Below are 19,230 nucleotides of genomic sequence, written 5' to 3' on the forward strand. Positions count from 1 at the left end.
GGAAAATTGCCCAGGTGTGTCCTGTGCAAAAAAATGCAAGACAAATCCAATCTGACCATTTACCGCCCCATCTGTCTACTCTCAATCATCAGCAAAGTGATGGGGAAGATGTCGTTGACAGTGCCACTTATACAGCAATAACCTGCTTACTGACACTCAGTTTGGGTTCCGCCAGGGCCACGCCGCTCCTGACCTCATGACAGCCTTGGTCCAAACATGAATGAAAGAGCTGAACTTCAGAGGTGAAGAGTGGATATCAAGGCACCATTTCACCAAGTGTGGCTTCAAGGAGCCCTAGCAAAATTGAAGTCAATGGAAATTAGAGGCAAAACTCTCCACTGGTTGCAGTGATACCTAGCACAAAGGAAAATGGTTGAGGTTGTTGGAAGCCAATCATCTCATCACCAGGACATTACTGCAGGAGTTCCTCAGAGTAGTGTCCTAGACCCAACCATCTTCAGCTGCTTCATCAACAACTTTCCCTCCATCATAAGATCAGATGGGGATGTTCACTGATTATTGTACAATGTTCAGCACCATTCACGACTCCTCAGATACTGAAGCAGTGTGTGTCCATATGCAGCAAGAACTGGACAACATTCAGGCTTGGGCTGATAAGTATCGAGTTACACTCACGTCACACAAGTGCCAGGCAATGACAAAGTGCTGGAAATACTCAGCAGGTTTGGCAGCATCTGTGGAGAGAAAGAAACAGAGTTAACGTTTCAGGTCTGTGACCAATCAGACTGAGGTCACAAACCTGAATTGTTAACTCTGTTTCTCTCTCTCCACCGATGTTGCCAGACCTGCTGAGTATTTCCACAACTTTGTTTTTTATTTCAGATTTCCAGCATCTGCAGTATTTTGCTTTTATATTATTATGCCAGGCAATAACCATCTCCACCAAGAGAGAATCTAACCATCCCCCCTTGACTTTCAACAGCATTACCATCACTGACTCCCCCACTATCAACATCCTGGGGGTTACCGTTAACCAGAAACTGAACTGGAGCAGCCACATTAAGTACCGTGGGTACAAAAGCAGATCAGAGGCTAGGAATTCTACAATGAGTAACCCACCTCCCGAAAGCCTGTCCACCAACTACAAGGCACATGTCAGGAGTGTGATGGAATACTCTCCGCTTGCCTGGATGAGTGCAGCTCCAACATCCAAGAAGCTCGACAACATCCAAGACAAAGCAGCCCACTTGATTGACGCCCCATACTTCACCTTCAACATTCATTCCTTTCACCACCGACACACAGTGGCATCAGTGTGTACCATCTACAAGATACACTGCAGCAACGCACCAGGACGCCTTCGACAGCATCTTCCAAACCCACATCACCACCTGCAGGTTCCCCTCCAAGCCACACACCATCCTGACTTGGAACTATATTGACATTCCTTCACTGTTGCTGGGTCAAAATCCTGGAACTCCGTTTCTAACAGCACTGTTGGTGTACCTACACCCCAAGGACTGCAGCAGTTCAAGAAGGCAGCTCAGCACCACCTTCTCAAGGGCAATTAGGGATAGGCAATAAATGCTGGCCTAGCCAGTGATGCCCACATCCCATGAACGAATAAAAAAAACTGAAGTTTTACCACAGTCCAGATCATTTGTCCACAAAAGGTTGGCAAGCATTTGTTATTGGCCAAAATAGATACAAGGACGAGAGCAAACATACTCCCTCTGCAGATTCTACAAGAAATATACCCAAATAAATGGAAGGCCACAGCAAAACCAAACGCTGTAAAATTGTCTGCATACAATGGACCAGCCTACATGATAGAGCTTAAACATAACCAGTCATCCTGGAGGTCGGAAGCGTTCTACATCATAAAGACAAAGGTCCAGCGATTGCAGGTCTCCTGGTGCCAGAAGGAAAACCAGTATAAGATACGTCCATCACTTCAATCAGCAACCTAACAGCATAGTACTCAGATTGCTTTGATAGAATTGGCAGCTTCAAGGGAGCCACAACTTTACATCTGAGAGGATGCTGTACCATCAATCGACCCACCACGTAAATGCAGCATCCACATTTAATCCAAATCGAAAGTCGAATTGGACAAGATGGAAAGCAAATGGGGTCATCAGAAAAGTACAAGAACACATGGATTGCTGCAGCTCAATCAGGAGTGTCCTCAAGAAAGAGGGATCACAGAGCCTGCCTGGATCCAAGAAGGTTGAACAAAGAGCTCAAGCATTGTCCACACAAGATTCCCACACTGAAAGAGCTTAACCCAAAATTTGCACGAGCCAAACTTTTGTCAAAACTAGACGCATAGAATGGTTATTGGTCAGTACATCTGGCTGAGAAGTCTCAAGAGCTGACTACATTCCGTACTCCATTTGAGCAGTATTGTTTTCAACTATCAATTAGCCAATATCTCTTTTAGGCACATATAGACCACATTACTTGTGCAGTACCAGCTTGCATATGCATAGCGGACAACAGTGCCGTAGTGGGAAGGACAAAATAGGATCATGACAGAAAGCTACATCATCTTCTGATACAAGCAGCGCTCCAAGAAGGGCTGGTATTTAACAGTCACAAATGTGAGATTAAATGTACACCAAATCAACTTTTTTGGGTCAATTTTCTCGAGTGCAGGTATTCGTCCTGAGCCCAGCAAGCTGGAGGATGTTCGCGTGATGCCAACACCCCTAGATGAGGAGGATCTCCAACATTGTTTAGGTCTCTTCAATGTTTTAACTCCATATATCCCAAATTTTGCGCAGAAAGTGTCGTCTCTACAGGAATTATTGAAGGAGGACAACATCTTTTCCAGGAACTGAAGAAGTTGATATCGGAAGCATTGTTGTTACAGTTTCATGACCCCAGAGATACGACCACTCGAAGTGGATGCATCCCAGAAAGGATTAAGAGCAAGTATCTTGCAGAAAGGCAAGCCCATTGCATTCATATCGAAATCTTTATCTGCAGCGGTCAAAATACTCGAACATAGAGAAAAAACCATTAGCCTTCTTGTCTGAAATTATGCGTTTTCACACTTACCTACCCGGGAAGAGATCTGTGGTAGAAACAGATCAGAAGCCGCTCAAGGTGATTTTCGAAGAAGTCACTGACAAACTTGGTACATCCAGGGGAGTTATTTTTAAAGGTAAACAGGTAATCACACCGGAAGCATTGAAATGTGACATACTATAACAGCTACTCCAATCTTTTATGGGCGTTGCAGGGACCAGAAGACCAGCCAAAGAAACAGTCTGTTAGCATAGGCGACGACATTGAGGTCACAGTGAAGCAGTGTGAGGCATGCCAAGAACACGTGCCAAGTCAGCAAAATGAACCACTCATTCCTCACAAGGTGCCTACTCATCCATGGACTTCAAAGACAGGAATACAAGACCAAACATGATATTCAACTCCCACCAATAACCCTATACCCCAAGTCCCATTTCCATTCACATCCTCTACTGCTCAACCCAACAGCGAGCAATCACATTGTCATGTTTAACACCGAGTTGAACTTCAAGCCACAAATTCTATCCGACACCAAGTCTGCCTACTTGAAACTCCACAACAATACCTCCCCACGTCTAGGTTCAACTTCTTTTGTGCTCTCTGCGCTAGCCTATCCTAAATAAATTACAGCTGTCTTAAATATTGACTATCTACATCCTATCCTGCACAAAGGTCCATTCGCATCACCCCTGATTTGTCTTCCTCCATTGTTTTGATGTCTTAGTAAATTAATTTCAAAATCCTTATCCTCAATTACAAATCCTTCCACAGCCTGTCCTACCCAAACTATATAACTTGTGAGCCCTATGTACTAGAATGTGCCCTCTGCTTTTCTGACTGATTTTTTTTTGCATTACCTCTCCCTCCATTGCATCACTGGCAGCTGAGGCTTCAAGCTTTTGGGCCCTCAACACAAACCTTGCTACGCCTCTCTCCACACTTTCAAAAACCTCCTCAAATCCTACATTTTCTACGGTGTCTTCAATCATCTCCTCCAAATTCTTCTCTAACGACAGTTTGCCATCTTTTGGGGAAAATAGAAGTAACTTTACCCTTCATGTGGTCTGTTTTGTACCAATTTTGGAGCATTTGCTTAAGTTGAGTGCCAAAAGTAGAACAATATTTCATTACTCACCTTGGATGTGAGCTAATTAATTGAGAGCAATAGGATTTTGATGTGAGCTGTTCTCCTTGGCTTTAGTATCACTGGCCACTCCTGTAAGCTCACCTTGTGTTTCCTACTCACCATGATATATTCTACTAAGACAGTACAGTGGCAAGGGTTCTTTGCCTGAACCCTGGATATTGGTCAGGTTATGGCACATTCCGGTGAGTAGGAAACACAAGGTGAGCTTACAAGAGTAGCCAGTGAAACTAAAGCCAAGGAGAACAGCTCACATCAAAATCCAAAACTGTGACAAAGTGGGACTCAACTATTGCTCTCAAAATTAGTTAGCTCACATCCAAGGTGAGTAATGAAATATTCTACTTTTGGCACTCAACATAAGCAAATGCTCCAAAATTGGTACAAAACAGACCACATGAAGGGTAAAGTTACTTCTACTTTTCCCCAATATTTCTTACTCCTGACCTTAGATAGTTTTCCTCCACTACACCAGTATGTTTCCCACCAACCCCCCACACAATTTCCCAGTCACCCTGAAGTCTTGACTAAGGAGGACTCCCATTTTGTTGAATTAGACAAATTTATACCGATGATCTGTGGTCAGTTGTAACTGGTCAAATTAAGTGCATTTAAATATTCTAGACAGATAGTGAAGGAAGACTTTCATCCCATCAATATGGATTGGTCCCAGGGAAGAAGCAAATTCATACAAAATCATTTGACTAGTTCCTCCATTTACTCCTTCATGATTTCAGCTAAAATAAAAAAAATGGTACGTCACTGATTTCTGTGCAATAAATTTAAGTTAGAAGTCACTGCACATGCTTTCCCAAGAACAACACTCGCACCAATTTCACCAAATGTGGTACAGCTTCAGTATATATGGTTTAACACACCAATTTAAATAGTTTAGGACAGACTCCAATTTTAGATTACACTTGAAAGGTCAGCATTGATGCTTGAAGATTTTTCTGATTTTTTTTGTGTCTCTACAAACGAGATTTATTATTTCCATTTAAAGTCTCTTACCTTGCAACAATGGGAGAAAATCTGACAGATATACTCCTGTGTGTATCGAGATCTACTGAGCAAGGACATAAGATGTGGAACCACAGTAGCATCCTAGGGACAATATTGAAACAAAAATTTAAATATATCTTTAGGAAGTAACTAGGTCTCCTAAAACTGTCAATACACTATAACAAATTTTGACGGTTGTATCTTCCCTCACTCCCTGCACTTCAGCAGTTTCCCATCCCTTGCCAGCCTCTCCGGAGAATCCAACACTACCTATGGCTAAAGGGAAGGCAGGGATTTTATTGCCACATCAACATCAAGATGCAATGGAAGAGAAGCCCTCTGGAGACTTCTGTGTTGGCTTTACTCCCTGTGGGGAGGCAGTCTTGATGCTATGAAAGGTGCCAAGCAGAAGCCAACTAAAAATAAAACAGTGTGGAAATTAAAGCTTGCATTTCACCACTCAATGGTATGCCACACACTGCACAAAAGAATTGACTCTTTAAACAAAATCTCAAACAACTAAAATGCCCTTGTAAACAGGAATGGAAAAACTACAAAACCTATTCAGGTGTCTGAGGTTTTGTACTTACTGTATAAAGTACCTCCACTGGCGTCACAGGGCTTGTCAATATTGTACGAAGACATCGAAGGCAAGCCTCTATAAATTTCAGGTCTGGAAGGAGGAGACCTATTTCGGGGTAGTCGGGGGGGAAGAAAGGATTTATGAGAGTCAATGATTTATCGCAAACCAGCAACAGTCTCCAATTAAATTCTTGTTATAAGCTCCAAAAAGGTCCAGGGTAACCCCTGTAGTACAATCAGAAGCTAACTGCCACCTTCTCAAGGGCAATTCGGAATGGGCAACAAATATTGGCCTTTCCAGCAATATTTACTTCACATGAATTTTTTTTTAAAATCTGATATTCAGTATATTCCACAGTCTAGTCACATTTCACAAACATGTGCACTAGTAGCTTTCCATTAACTTCATTAAATGACCATTCAACACATTGTTCACCTGGGCAGTATCAGCAGGCTATCTGGCTTGGGACACATCATATGCGAGCTTGAGCCTCATCAGTCATTCACCAGAAGTTGACGTCTACAGATACGTCCAAACAGGATTCACTGAACAGTTAACAAAAACAGGAATTCTAACTGTTCACACCTCCAAACTAGCCTAGAATGCTGAAGCCAATTGTAGCATCCCTCCACTAACCAAACTAACACAACAAGCCAGGGGTCACATTTGGTATTACATAGTACAGAAACAGGCCCTTCGGCCCACTGTGTCCACACCGGCCATCAAGCCTATCTATTCTAATCCCATTCTCCAGCACTTGGCACGTAGGCGTAGGTGACTCAATATTATACCATGTAAGCCACGAGAACAGCTTTCATGTCAAACAAACTGGCATGACGTTCGCTCAAACTTTAATGCACGTCTTCAAAACAATAGTACCTTGTAGTAACGCTGGAATTATGTGACAATCTAACAAAGACTTGACATTATTTTCTGTGCCCATTGCAAGACTTCCTAATACTACTGCACATTCGGTTTTAAGTTCTACGGTCGAAGTCTCTTGCTGTAGTAGGTACAATAATCTGCAAAATAAAAAAGGAAATTAAATATATATTTAAACTCAAGTTGAAGTGAAGAAAAAATATTTTCATTTCTAAAATATACTTGAAAAGTTAGTCCCAACTGGCCAGGTAATAGCCTTTTTAGTTCCAACAAGAACTGCAAATGTTAGTATTTTCCTTTGACCAAAATTAGTGACCAAAATGTAAATTGAGAGCTTTAGTAAATCACAAGTCCTTTTAAGTCAATAAATGTCCATTGGTACAGAAACGGCAGAGCAGATTTGATTTGTGCATTAATAATTACTTCACTACTGAAGAACCTGAACAGTTAATGTAATTAGTGCTCCATACTGCACAATGCATTCTTAGGGAGTTTAAAGACCAATTGAAAGAATGTAACATTTTAGCATTCAGGCCATTTCACATTTGTGAAAGAATCTTAACAGTGTTTATAACAACCTATGCACATTACACCAGAATTAAAACATCAACTTTTATTATTAACCCTGTTTATTCCTCTTAATTCAAAGTCACATCGCAAATGATACGGCAATTCAAATTTTACTACTAAATTCCCATTTTGCTGTATTACTTAATTCAATGTTTTGGAAAATTATGCTTTTAGTGTAAATGCAACTGAATTATCAGGATACTCTCCAAAAGTTCTATATTTTAGAGGGTTTCCCCCCCTGCACAAGTTAATCAATGTTGATGCTAAGAAAAGGAACACTTTCTACTTTGGCCTCCTCCAGCATGAGCATCAAAAACAGAGCATCACATATCAGTTACAGTAAAGAACCCTCTATTCTACTCCAATTACATTCCATAGCCCCTCAGAAAATATCTTAGATTACATGAAGATGAATTTGTACACGTCCCATCCCCAAAATTTGTTTGTCTGTCCCAAATCATGGGCAATTTATGTTCTGGAGCCAATTAAGAACACATACACACAAGGGCTTGTTCCTCAACATGCTTGGTTATAGAGCTTAATATTTGCTTATCCTAATACTGGTGCATTTTAGAATAATTTTTTCATATATTTAGTTCAGCAGCATTCTAGAAGGCATTCAATAAAGTCCCTCATAAGATACTAGTAGCTAAAGTTGAAGCTCAATTATTGACCTGCTTAGGAGTTTGTCCGAGAGGCAGAGAGAGTCGGGATAATGGGCGGGTATTCGCATTGGCAGGATGTGCCTAGTGGTGCCTACAGGGATCAGTGTCGGGGCCCCAACTATTCATTATAGTATTAACAATGTAATTGTTAATTAAGCCACATATCCAAGTTTGCTGATAACACAAAGATAAGCAGCATTGTAAGCAGTGTAGATGGAAATAGAGAAAACGGGGAACTACAGACCTGTTAGCCCGATGTCGGTAGTAGGGAAAATACTAGAATCTATTATAAAGGATGTGATTACTGGACACTTAGAAAATAATGGGCTGATTCGGCAGAGTCAACGTGCATTTATGAAGGGGAGAATCATGTTTGACAAACCTGTTAGGTTTTTGAAGATGTTACTAGTAGAGTGACTAAGGGGAAAACAGTAGATGTAGTGTATTTGGACTTTCAGAAGGCTTTTGATAAAGTCCCACATAGGAGGTTACTAAGCAAAATTAAAGCACATGGAATTTGGGGTAATATACTAGCATGGATTGCGGATTGGGTAAAAGGCAGAAAACAAAGAGTAGGAAGAAATGGGTCATTCTCAGGTTGGCAGACTGTGACCAGTGGGGTACTGCAAGGATCAGTGCTTGGGCCCCAGCTGTTCACAATCTATATCAATGATTTGGATGTGGGGACCAATTGTAACATTTCCAAGTTTGTGAATGACACAAAACTTGGTGGGAATGTGAGTTGTGAGGAGGATGCAAAGAGGCTTCAAGGGGATTTGGGCAGGTTGAGTGAGTGGGCAAGAACATGGCAGATGGAATATAATGTGGATAAGTGTGAGGTTATCCACTTTGGTAGGAGGAACAGAGGTGCAGAGTATTTCTTAAACGGTGAGAGATTGGAAAGTGTTGATTTCCAAAGGGACCTAGATGTCCTTGTTCACAAGTCACTGAAAGCTAGCATGCAGGTGCAGCAAACAATTAGGAAGGCAAACGGTATGTTATCCTTTATCGCAAGAGGATTTGAGTACAGGTGCAAAGAAGTCTTGCTTCAGTTGTACAGAGCATTGATGAGGCCGCACCAGGAATATTGTGTGCATTTCTGGTCCCCTTGCCTGAAGAGGGATATACTTGCCATAGAGGGAGTGCAGCGGAGGTTCACCAAACTGATTCCTGGGATGGTGGGATTGTCCTATGAGGAGACTGGGCCTGTATTCTCAGAGTTTAGAAGAATGAGAGGCGATTTCATAGAAACTTTAAAAATTCTTACAAGGATAGACAGGGTAGATGCAGAAAGGACATTTCTCTGGCTGGGGAATCTAGAACCAGGGGACACAGTCTCGGGATAAGGGGTAGGCCATTTAGGACTGAGATGAGGAGGAACTTCTTCACTCAGAGGGTGGTGAATCTTTGGAATTCTCTGCCTCAGAGTGGTGGAACTCAGTTACTGAGTAAGGTCAAGACAGATATCGATAGATTTCTAGTTGCTAGTGATATCGAGGGATATGGGAATAGTGCAGGACCATGGCGTTGAGGTAGACGATCCGCCATGATCTAGAATGGCGGAGCAGGCTCGAAGGGCTGAATGACCTATTCCTGCTCCGATGTTCCCAAGAATGAAATTAGAGATATTAATAGATTACATGAATGGGTAAAACTATGGCAAATGGATTTCAATATAGGCAAGTGTGAAGTTATCCACTTTGGACCTAAAAAGGATAGAACAGAGTACTTTCTAAATGGTGAAAAGCTAGAAACAGGAGAGGTCCAAAGGGACTTAGGGATCCAAGTACATAGATTAAAATGTCACAAAAAAGTTCTGAAATAATCAAAAGTCTAATGAAATGCTGGCCTGTAAAGCTAGAGGAATAGAAGGGGGGTGAAGTCTTGTTACAGCTATGCAAAGCCCTGGTTAGATCACACCTGGAGTATGGTATTCAGTTCTAGGCACCGCACCTGAAGAACGTATCTGCCTTAGAGGCAGTGCAGTGTATATTTACTAGAATGATAGCAGGACTGCAAGGATTAAATTACGAGGAGAGATTACACAAGCTAAGGTTGATTTTCCTGTAACTTAGAAGGTTAAGGAGTGATTTAATTGAAGATTAAGATATTGAGGGGAACCGATAGTGCGGGTCAAAAGAAACTATTTCTGCTGGTTGGGGAATCCAGCACTAGGGCACATAAGCATGAGAATAAGAGCCAGGCCTTTCAGAAGTGGTCAGGAAACGCCTCTACACGCAAAGAAAACAACCTGCATTTATATAGCACCTTTCATGACCACCAGACATCCCAAAGCACTTTACAACCAATGAAGTACTTTTGAAGCATAATCACTGTTGCAATGTAGGAAAATTGGTAGCTAATCTGTGCAGAGCAAATTCCTACAAATAGCAATGTGATAATGACCCGATAATCTGTTTTTGTGATAATGATTGAGGGATAAATATTGGTTAGGACATCAAGGAGAACTCCGCTGCTCCTCTTCAAAATAATACCTACGAGAACCTCAGATTAATATCTCATCTGGAAGACAGGACTGCGTGACAGTACAGCACTCCCTCAGTACTGCACTTAAGTGTCAGCCTAGATTATTGCACTCAAGTCCTGGGGCGAGACTCAGAACCTGCAACCACTGACTCAGAGAGCACTACCAACTGAGCCACAGCTGACACAGGGTGGTAGAAGTTTGGAACTCTCGTCCGCAAATGGCTGTTGATGCTGGGTCAATTGCTAATTTTGATTCTCAGAATGATAGATTTCTGTTAACCAAAGGTATTAAGGGATATGGGACAAAGGCGAGTATATGGAGTTAGGTCCCAAATCAGCCATGCTCTCAATGAATGGCGGAACATGCCCAAGGGACTAAAGGGCCTATTCCTATTCACCAAACAAAGAAAAGGATTAAACTATTACACTACCTTGGTACTGCTCCCAGGACAATCAGATTAGCTTTTTGTTTGTTATTTCCAATTACAGCATTCTTCATGTCACTGCACAAAAAAAAAAGTAAACAGACACAAATGGTCACTAAAAACAAAGAGGCTTGATAGTTCAATACTTAATTTGAAAGTAAAGAGTTTTGTTTCCAGGACTTATACTCCTGGATACGCTCTCCCCACACTTTCAGTAGAGCCCATTTAAAACTAACAATCAGCTGTGGGCCATGTAGAACCCTAGGCACATAGGGCTACCATCACTCTTCCACTACAGTATATTTTTTGGCAAGCTGCTGCACCTGTTTCCAATTGACATCAGCTTCTAGGATGTCCTCTACAGTGCTTGGCCAGGTTATTCTTGGCTTTTTTTTTAAAAAGGGACAGTCTAACACTCCTTGTGGAGTTATGATTTTAGAATTGCAGCTCATTTTACATTTCAGACTGATATGGCAAGTCAAACAAAATCATGTCTCAGTCAAAATAGCTGGAACCAAGCACCATGCCTCTTCTTTTGAAGTGATAACTGCATCCACTGTTCACAAGACTAATTAAGATACCACTTTCATTTTTATTCATTATGACTGATCTTGAGGTCATTATTTAATTGTGGCTTACTTCAGTACTTTCAATCACAGCAATGCCTATGTTTAGAAACTACCACACAATTATGGCTTCCAATTAAAGGTTTTGTATGCTTTTTCTGTACCTATTTCCATATATCCAGTTATATATTGAAAACATCAAAATATCTTTAATTGTCACAGCTGAGATTGCCATATGTTCATTCAGTCCCAAAATATAAAATATAGGGCAGACTTGGATATAATCATTAATTCATTAACTGCAGTCTATGTGACTGCTTAGTTTATGCACAAATGAGACATAAAACCTTGTAGTTTGTAAATTTCAATGAATTTTACACAAGAATCCAGAAGATGGATTACATATCCTCATACAGTACTTACATAACACCTTGCAACACCTTCTGGGGGTCAGGATCGAAGAGCCGGTCAACATAATGACGACTGCTAGCTGTAACTTCCTAAAGAGAATGAAGAGCTTAGATTAATGTTTCACTTTTCATGAACAGCATTTCTGCTGTGAGTAACTAGGCACTAGCAAGGTTAACTTCATGGCCAGTATTAATCTACTACCCAACTCACGAGGTTCTGAGTTGTTCACAAAATAAATGTGCCTATAAAGAACTCATGAGCAAGAAAAGCTGTAAAAATGATGTGCATCATTTTACAAATAAAACTATCACTCTCTTCTAGACCAATGTTGTCCAATAAAAATTGCTGGCTAGTCACAGCTGTGGCTATGATAGCACTGTTTTCAACACATACACTAATTTGAAATGGAAAACGCCTTACACACAATACTGGTAAATGTTCTTCACATGTATGTTTACTTAACAAACATCTACCATTCAGTGTGAAACTCTGCAGTCTTTCTCCTTCACCAATGTTTGGAATTCTGGCATGAATTTATCACACACAACACATCTTATGCAGCTTCGACATTTTTTTTTTTGAGTAGTTGCTAGAAGTAATCTGACTTCATCAAAATCATTGCTGAGAAAGTTAACTCGCATAACAGGCGACAGACCCATAACATGCACTCAAGAACATGATGCAGTTTTTTTTTTGCCATATCGTGCCTTGGTGGAGCTGCTGGTTGGGCTTGCTTTCTTCTGGCATGCAGAAGTTATTCCAATTGGTCAAGCTGACTACATACAGAGGAGAACTATCAAGTGTTGCTGGTGTCTCCATGATAAACAATATTTTAGCAGATAACCAATAAGCAGTAACCAAGGGGGAAAAACACTCAAAACGCATTACAATTTAGCTAAAAAAAAAATGCACAAAGATGAAAGAGCACATGCATACACATGAATTTTTTTTATTCTTTCATGGGATGTGGGTGTCGCTGGCAAGGCTAACATCTGTGGCCCATCCCTAATTGCCCTTGACAGCTGAGTGGCTTGCTAAGCTATTTCAGAGGGCAGTTAAGAGTCAAGCACATTACTATGGATCTGGAGTCACACGTAGGCTAGACCAGGTAAATACAGCAGATTTCCTTCCCTAAAGGACATTAGTGAACCAGATGGATTTTTACAGCAATCAATTATAGCTTCATGGCACCATTAATGAGACTAGCTTTCAATTCCAGATTAATTAACTAAATTTATTCATTAATTGAATTTAAATTCCACCAGCTACCATGGTGGGATTTGAACCCATGCCCCCAGAGCATTAGCCGGGGCCAGTGGGTTACTGGTTCAGTGACATTACTACTATGCCATCACCTCCCCTATATGAGTATTGAGATCACATGCCCAACAACAGCGTCTATTACTCTCATTTACTAATCAAAAATACAATTAGCTGCAGCTGGATTCCTAATTTGCCAGGTGGCTAGTGCCTAAAGTATTGGATAACAGTACTACACTGCTAATTCTGCATTAGACAAAAAGATTAATACTGTCAAAACTATGGTCTCCAATTTCAAGTATATAAGGAAAAGAGTAGCTAAAGTAAGTATTGGTCCCTTAGAGGATGAGCCTGGGGCATTAATAATGCGAAACAAGGAAATGGCAGAGACTTTGAACAAGTATTTTGTTTGTCTTCACAATAGAAGACAAGTATCCCAAGAATAGTAGAAAATCAAGAGGCAAAAGGGAGGCAGGAACTTAAAAACAATCACGATCACTAGAGAAAAAGTACTTGGAAAACTAATGGGACCAAAGGCCAACAAGTCCCTTGGACCGGATGGCCTGCATCCTAGGGTCTTAAAAGAAGTGGCTGCATTGGTTGTAATCTTCCAAAATTTCCTACATTCTGAAAAGATCCCAGTGGATTGGAAAACCACAAATGTAACACCTCTATTCAAGATCGGAGGGAGACAGAAAGTAGGAATCTATAGGCCAGTTAGCCTAACATCTGTCACTGAGAAAATGGTGGAATCCATTATTAAGGAAGTAGTAACAGGGCATTTAGAAAATCATAATGCAATCAGGTAGAGTCAGCATGATTTTATGAAAGGGAAATTGTGTTTGACAAACTTAGAGTTCTTTGAGAATGTAACAAGCAGGGTGGATAAAGAAAAACCAGTAGATGTAGTGTATTTGGATTTCCAAAAGGCATTCAATAAAGTGCCACATAAAAGATTACTACACATGAGCTCATGGTATTGGGGGTAACATATTAGCATGGATGGAGGATTGGCAAACTAACAGGACAGAGTGTTGGGATAAATGGGGAATTTTCAGGTTGACAAACTATAACTAGTGGAGTGCCACAGGGATCAGTGCTGGGGCTTCAACTATTTACAATCTATGTTAATGACTTGAACGAAGAGACCAAGTGTATTGTAGCCAAATTTACTGACAATACCAAGATAGGTAGGAAAACAAGTTGAGGACAGAAAGTGTCTTGAAAGGGATATAGATAGGTTAAGTGAGTGAGTGCCCAAAACTTTGGCAGATGGAGTACAATGTGGGAAATGTGATGTCCACTTTGGTGTGATGAACAGAAAAGCAGAATTTTATTTAAACAGACAGACTGCAGAATGCTGCAATAGAGGGATCTGGGTGTCCTCGTACATGAATCACAAACGTTAGCAGGTATAGCAAGTAATTAGGAAGGCAAATGGAATGTTGGCATTTATTGCAAGGGGGATGGAGTAGGGAAGTTTTGCTACAACTGTATAGGGCATTAGCGAGACCCCACACAGAGTACTGCATAGAGTTTTGGTCTAAGGAAGGATATACTTGCATTAGAAGCAGTTCAGAGAAGGTTGACCAGGCTGATTCCTGGGATGAAGGGATTTCCTTATGAGGAAAGGTTCAGCAGATTGGGCCTATACTCATTAGAGTTTAGAAGAATGAGAGCTGATCTTATGGAAACATGTAAGATTTCGAGGGGGCTTGAAAGAGCAGATGCTAAGAGGATGTTTCCCCCTTGTGGGGGAATCTAGAACTAGGGGGCAGTTTCAAAATAAGGGATCTCCCATTTAAGACAGAGATAAGGAGGAATTTCTTCTCTGAGGGTCATTAATCTTTGGAATTTTCTTCATTGAATACGAGGCTGAGTTCGACAGATTTTTGATCTATAAGGGAGTCAAGAGTTATGAGGGCCCGGCAGGAAAGCGGAGTTGTGGCCACAATAAGATCTGTGATGATCTTATTAAATGGAGGAGCAGGCTCGAGGGACTGAATGGCCTTTTCCTGCTCCTACTTCATATATATCAGAGTAGATAAAAGTTCACAACACAGAAGTGCCCATAATGCTGCACGAACTATCACTAAACTGACAATTTCATTCACAAGTCATTAAAACTTCTGACTGATGTTACTATTTCAGAACTAATTACTCACAAGTTAATAAATTATTAGATACTGAAAAACATCACTTCTGCAATAAGGAGAAAGGAATGTGCACAGGAAGCTTTTCCTTTATCTGATCACTGCCATACTTGATCTGTAAATGTTAGATGAGGATTGGACAAAAAGAGGGAAAAGATATCACATTCTAGGCAGACAAGTCAGTTTGTTGACTACAAAGCGTCAAAGAAACTGGTAAAGAATTTCTGGTCTCGTCCTTTACGGCCATGGTTCAATGGATTAATTTTGACAATGTCTATTCTTCAATTTTGGCATGGTTGCAAAATTATTTTGTGCGATGGAAAGGTTCTAGTGTAAATCCTTAGTCCAAACCCAACCCAATGCCTGAGGGAAATGATCAGAGACTTCCAGCAGCAGCAGCCTCACGCTGCTTGGATTTGAAACCACATGGATTTTTGACAGATTTGAAATGTTCTTGGGAGCTCCCCAAAATTCTTGGGCAATTTTAAACATACCCAACTTCATTTAAATGTTTAGGAAATAATCACTTCATTCTATATCTATAGGAGTTTTGGAGGCAAAGTCGCATCTTCACATTGAGGATACCCTCCATCGGGTTGTGTGGCACTATCGCCGTGCTAAATGGGATAGATTTCAAACAGATCTAGCAATGCAAAACTAGGCATCCATGAGACGCTGTGGGCCATCAGCAGCAGCAGAACTGTACTCAACCATAATCTGTAACCTCATGGCCCGGCATATCCCCCACTCTAACATTAACATCAAACCAAGGGATCAATCCTGGTTCAATGAAGAGTGCAGGAGGGCATGCCAGGAGCAGCACCAGACATACCTCAAAATGAGGTGTCAACCTGGTGAAGCTACAACCCAAGACTACTTACATGCAAAACAGCATAAGCAGCAAGCGATAGACAAAGCTAAGCCATCCCACAAGCAACGGATCAGATCCAAGCTCTGCAGTCCTGCCACATCCAGTCGTGAATGGTGTTGGACAATTAAACAACTAACTGGAGGAGGTGGCTCCACAAATATGCCCATCCTCATTGATGGGGAAGCCCAGCACATCAGTGCAAAAGATAAGGCTGAAGCATTTGCAACCATCTTCAGCCAGAAGTGCCGAGTGGATAATTCATCTCGGTCTCCTCCTGAAGTCCCCAGCATCACAGATGCCAGTCTTCAGCCAATTTGATTCACTCCGCGTGATATCAAGAAACGACTGAAGGCACTGGATACTGCAAAGGCTATGGGCCCTCACAATATTCCGGCAATAGTACTGAAGACCTTTGTTCCAGAACTTGCCGTGCCCCTAGCCAAGCTGTTCCAGTACAGCTACAACACTGGCATCTACCCTGCAATGTGGAAAATTGTCCAGCTATGCCCTGTACACAAAAGCAGGACAAATCCAACCCGGCCAATTACTGCCCCATCAGTCTACTCTCGACCAGTAAAGTGATGGAAAGTGTCGTCGACAGTGCTATCAAGCGGCACTTGCTTAGCAATAACCTGCTCAGTGACGCTCAGTTTGGGTTTCGCCAGGGACACTCAGCTCCTGATCTCATTAAAACCATAGTTCAAATATGGACAAAAGAGCTGAATTCAAGAGGTGAGATGAGAGTGACTGCCCTTGACATCAAAGCACCATTTGACCGAGTATGGCATGAAGAAGCCCGAGCAAAACTGGAGTCAATGGGAATCAGGCGGAAACCCTCCGCTGGTTGGAGTCGTACCTAGCACAAAGGAAGATGGTTGTGGTAGTTAGAGGTCAATCATCTCAGCTCCAGGACATCACTGCAGCAGTTCCTCATGGTAGTGTCCTAGGTCCAACCATCTTCCGCTGCTTCATCAATGATCTTCCTTCAATCATAAGGTCAGAAGTGGGGATGTTCGCTGATGATTGCACAATATTCAGCACCATTCGTGACTCCTCAGATACTGAAGCAGTCAGTGTAAAAATGCTGCAAGACCTGGACAATATCCAGGCTTGGGCTGATGAGTGGCAAGTAACATTCGTGCCACACAAGTGCCAGGCAATGACCATCTCCAACAAGAGGGAATCTAACCATCTCCCCTTGACATTCAATGGCATTACCATCACTGAATCCCCCACTATTAACATCCTGGGGGTTACCATTGACCAGAAACTGAACTGGAGTAGCCATATAAATACCGTGGCTACAAGAGCAGGTCAGAGGCTAGGAATCCTGCGGCAAGTAACTCACCTCCTGACTCCCCAAAGCCTGTCCACCATCTACAAGGCACAGGAGTGTGATGGAATACTCTCCACTTGCCTGAATGGGTGCAGCGCCAACAACACTCAAGCTCAACATCATCCAGGACAAAGCAGCCCGCTTGATTGACACCCCATCCACAAACATTCACTCCCTCCACCACCGACGCACATTGGCAGCAGTGTACACCATCTACAGGATGTACTGCAACAATGCACCAAGGCTCCTTAGACAGCACCTTCCAAACCCACGACCTCTACCAACTAGAAGGACAAGGGCAGTTAATGCATGGGAACAGCACCACCCACAAGTTCCCCTCCAAGCCACACACCATCCTGACTTGGAACTATATCGCCGTTCCTTCACTGTCACTGAGTCAAAATCATGGAACTCCCTTCGTAACAGCACTGTGGGTGTACCTACCCTACATGGATGCAACGGTTCAAGAAGGCATTTCACCACCACCTTCTCATGGGCAAGTAGTAATGGGCAATAAATGTTGTCCTGGCCAGTGACGCCCACATCCCCATAAAGGAATTTTAAAAAATAAAATGTAAACTGCTGGGGAAGGATTAACCACACGCACTAAGCCCTCTTCTAGGCAGGACAACTGGAATAGGAGAGGTGTGTGAGGGCACCATTAGACAGCTATCCTTTAAATAGAAATACTTTCCATTTTCTATCCTCTTCCCCTTTCCCTATTTACTCAAATATGAACATGCAAAACAAACAGCCAGTGGAAAAAAAAAACTAAAATTAAAATAACACACTACATTCAAAGACGCAGCCTAGACTGTTGAGTATTTCTCGCATTTTCTGTTCTTAATATCAGGTTTCCAGAATCCACAGTATTTTACTTTTGGCTTAGTATTTAAGTCCTGCCACTTCACTTCCAAGAATGCCCACTTTGAAGTTGTTCTGCTCTTAACTGGCTTTCCATTTGTCTCTTTTACACAGAGTCATAGAGTAATACAGCACAGAAACAGGCCCTTCGGCCCATCGTGTCCACGCCAGCCATCAAGCACCTATTTTAATCCCATTTTCCAGCACTTGGCCTGTAGCCTTGTATGCTATGGCGTTTCAAGTGCTCATCTAAATACTTCTTAACTGTTGTGAGAGTTCCTGCCTCTACCACCTCCTCAGACAGTGTGTTCCAGATTCCAACCACCCACTGGGTGAAAAAATCTTTCCTCAAATCCCCTCTAAACCTCCTGCCCCTTACCTTAAATCTATGCTCCCTGGTTATTGACCACTCCGCTAAGGGAAAAAGTTTCTTCCCATCTAACCTATCTATGCCCCTCATAACTTTGTATACCTCAATCATGTCCCCTCCTCAGCCTTCTCTGCTCTAAGGAAAACAATCCTAGTCTTTTCAGTCTCTCTTCATAGCTGAAATGCTCCAGCCCAGGCAACATCCTGGTGAATCTCCTCTGCAACCTCTCCAGTGCAATCACATCCTTCCTATAGTGTGGTGCCCAGAACTGTACACAATACTCCAGCTGTGACCTAACTAACATTTTATACAGCACCATCATAACCTCCCTGCTCTTATATTCTATGCCTCAGCTGATAAAGGCAAGTATCCCATATGCCTTCCTAACCACCTGATCAACCTGTGCTGCTGTCTTCATTGATCTATGGACAAGTACACCAAGGTCCCGCTGACCTTCTGTACTTCCTAGGGTCCTACCATCCATTGTATATTCCCTTGTCTTGTTAGTCCTCCCAAAATGCATCACCTCACACTTTTTAGGATTAAATTCCATTTGCCACTGTTCCGCCCATCTTTATCCTGTAATCTAAGGCTTTCCTCCTCACTATTTATGACACCACCAATTTTCGTGTCATCTGCGAACTTAT

At 41.9% G+C, this 19,230-nt stretch overlaps 1 protein-coding gene across 4 annotated transcripts in view; it reads right to left on the reverse strand.

The window, feature by feature from the left end:
• armc8 (armadillo repeat containing 8) overlaps window positions 1-19,230 on the reverse strand; it is a 127,428-nt gene that overhangs the window by 96,729 nt on the left and 11,469 nt on the right. For all 4 annotated transcript variants that reach the window (XM_068035733.1, XM_068035735.1, XM_068035732.1 and 1 more), the window contains 5 exons: window positions 11,742-11,818; window positions 10,759-10,830; window positions 6,603-6,745; window positions 5,731-5,828; window positions 5,150-5,242 (listed from right to left, as the gene is read on the reverse strand). In XM_068035733.1, coding sequence (XP_067891834.1) covers window positions 5,150-5,242; window positions 5,731-5,828; window positions 6,603-6,745; window positions 10,759-10,830; window positions 11,742-11,818 — 483 coding nt within the window. The remainder of the gene's footprint in view (window positions 1-5,149; window positions 5,243-5,730; window positions 5,829-6,602; window positions 6,746-10,758; window positions 10,831-11,741; window positions 11,819-19,230) is intronic.

The sequence above is a fragment of the Heterodontus francisci genome, chromosome 7, assembly GCF_036365525.1.
Source record: "Heterodontus francisci isolate sHetFra1 chromosome 7, sHetFra1.hap1, whole genome shotgun sequence".
Classification (NCBI taxonomy): domain Eukaryota; kingdom Metazoa; phylum Chordata; class Chondrichthyes; order Heterodontiformes; family Heterodontidae; genus Heterodontus; species Heterodontus francisci.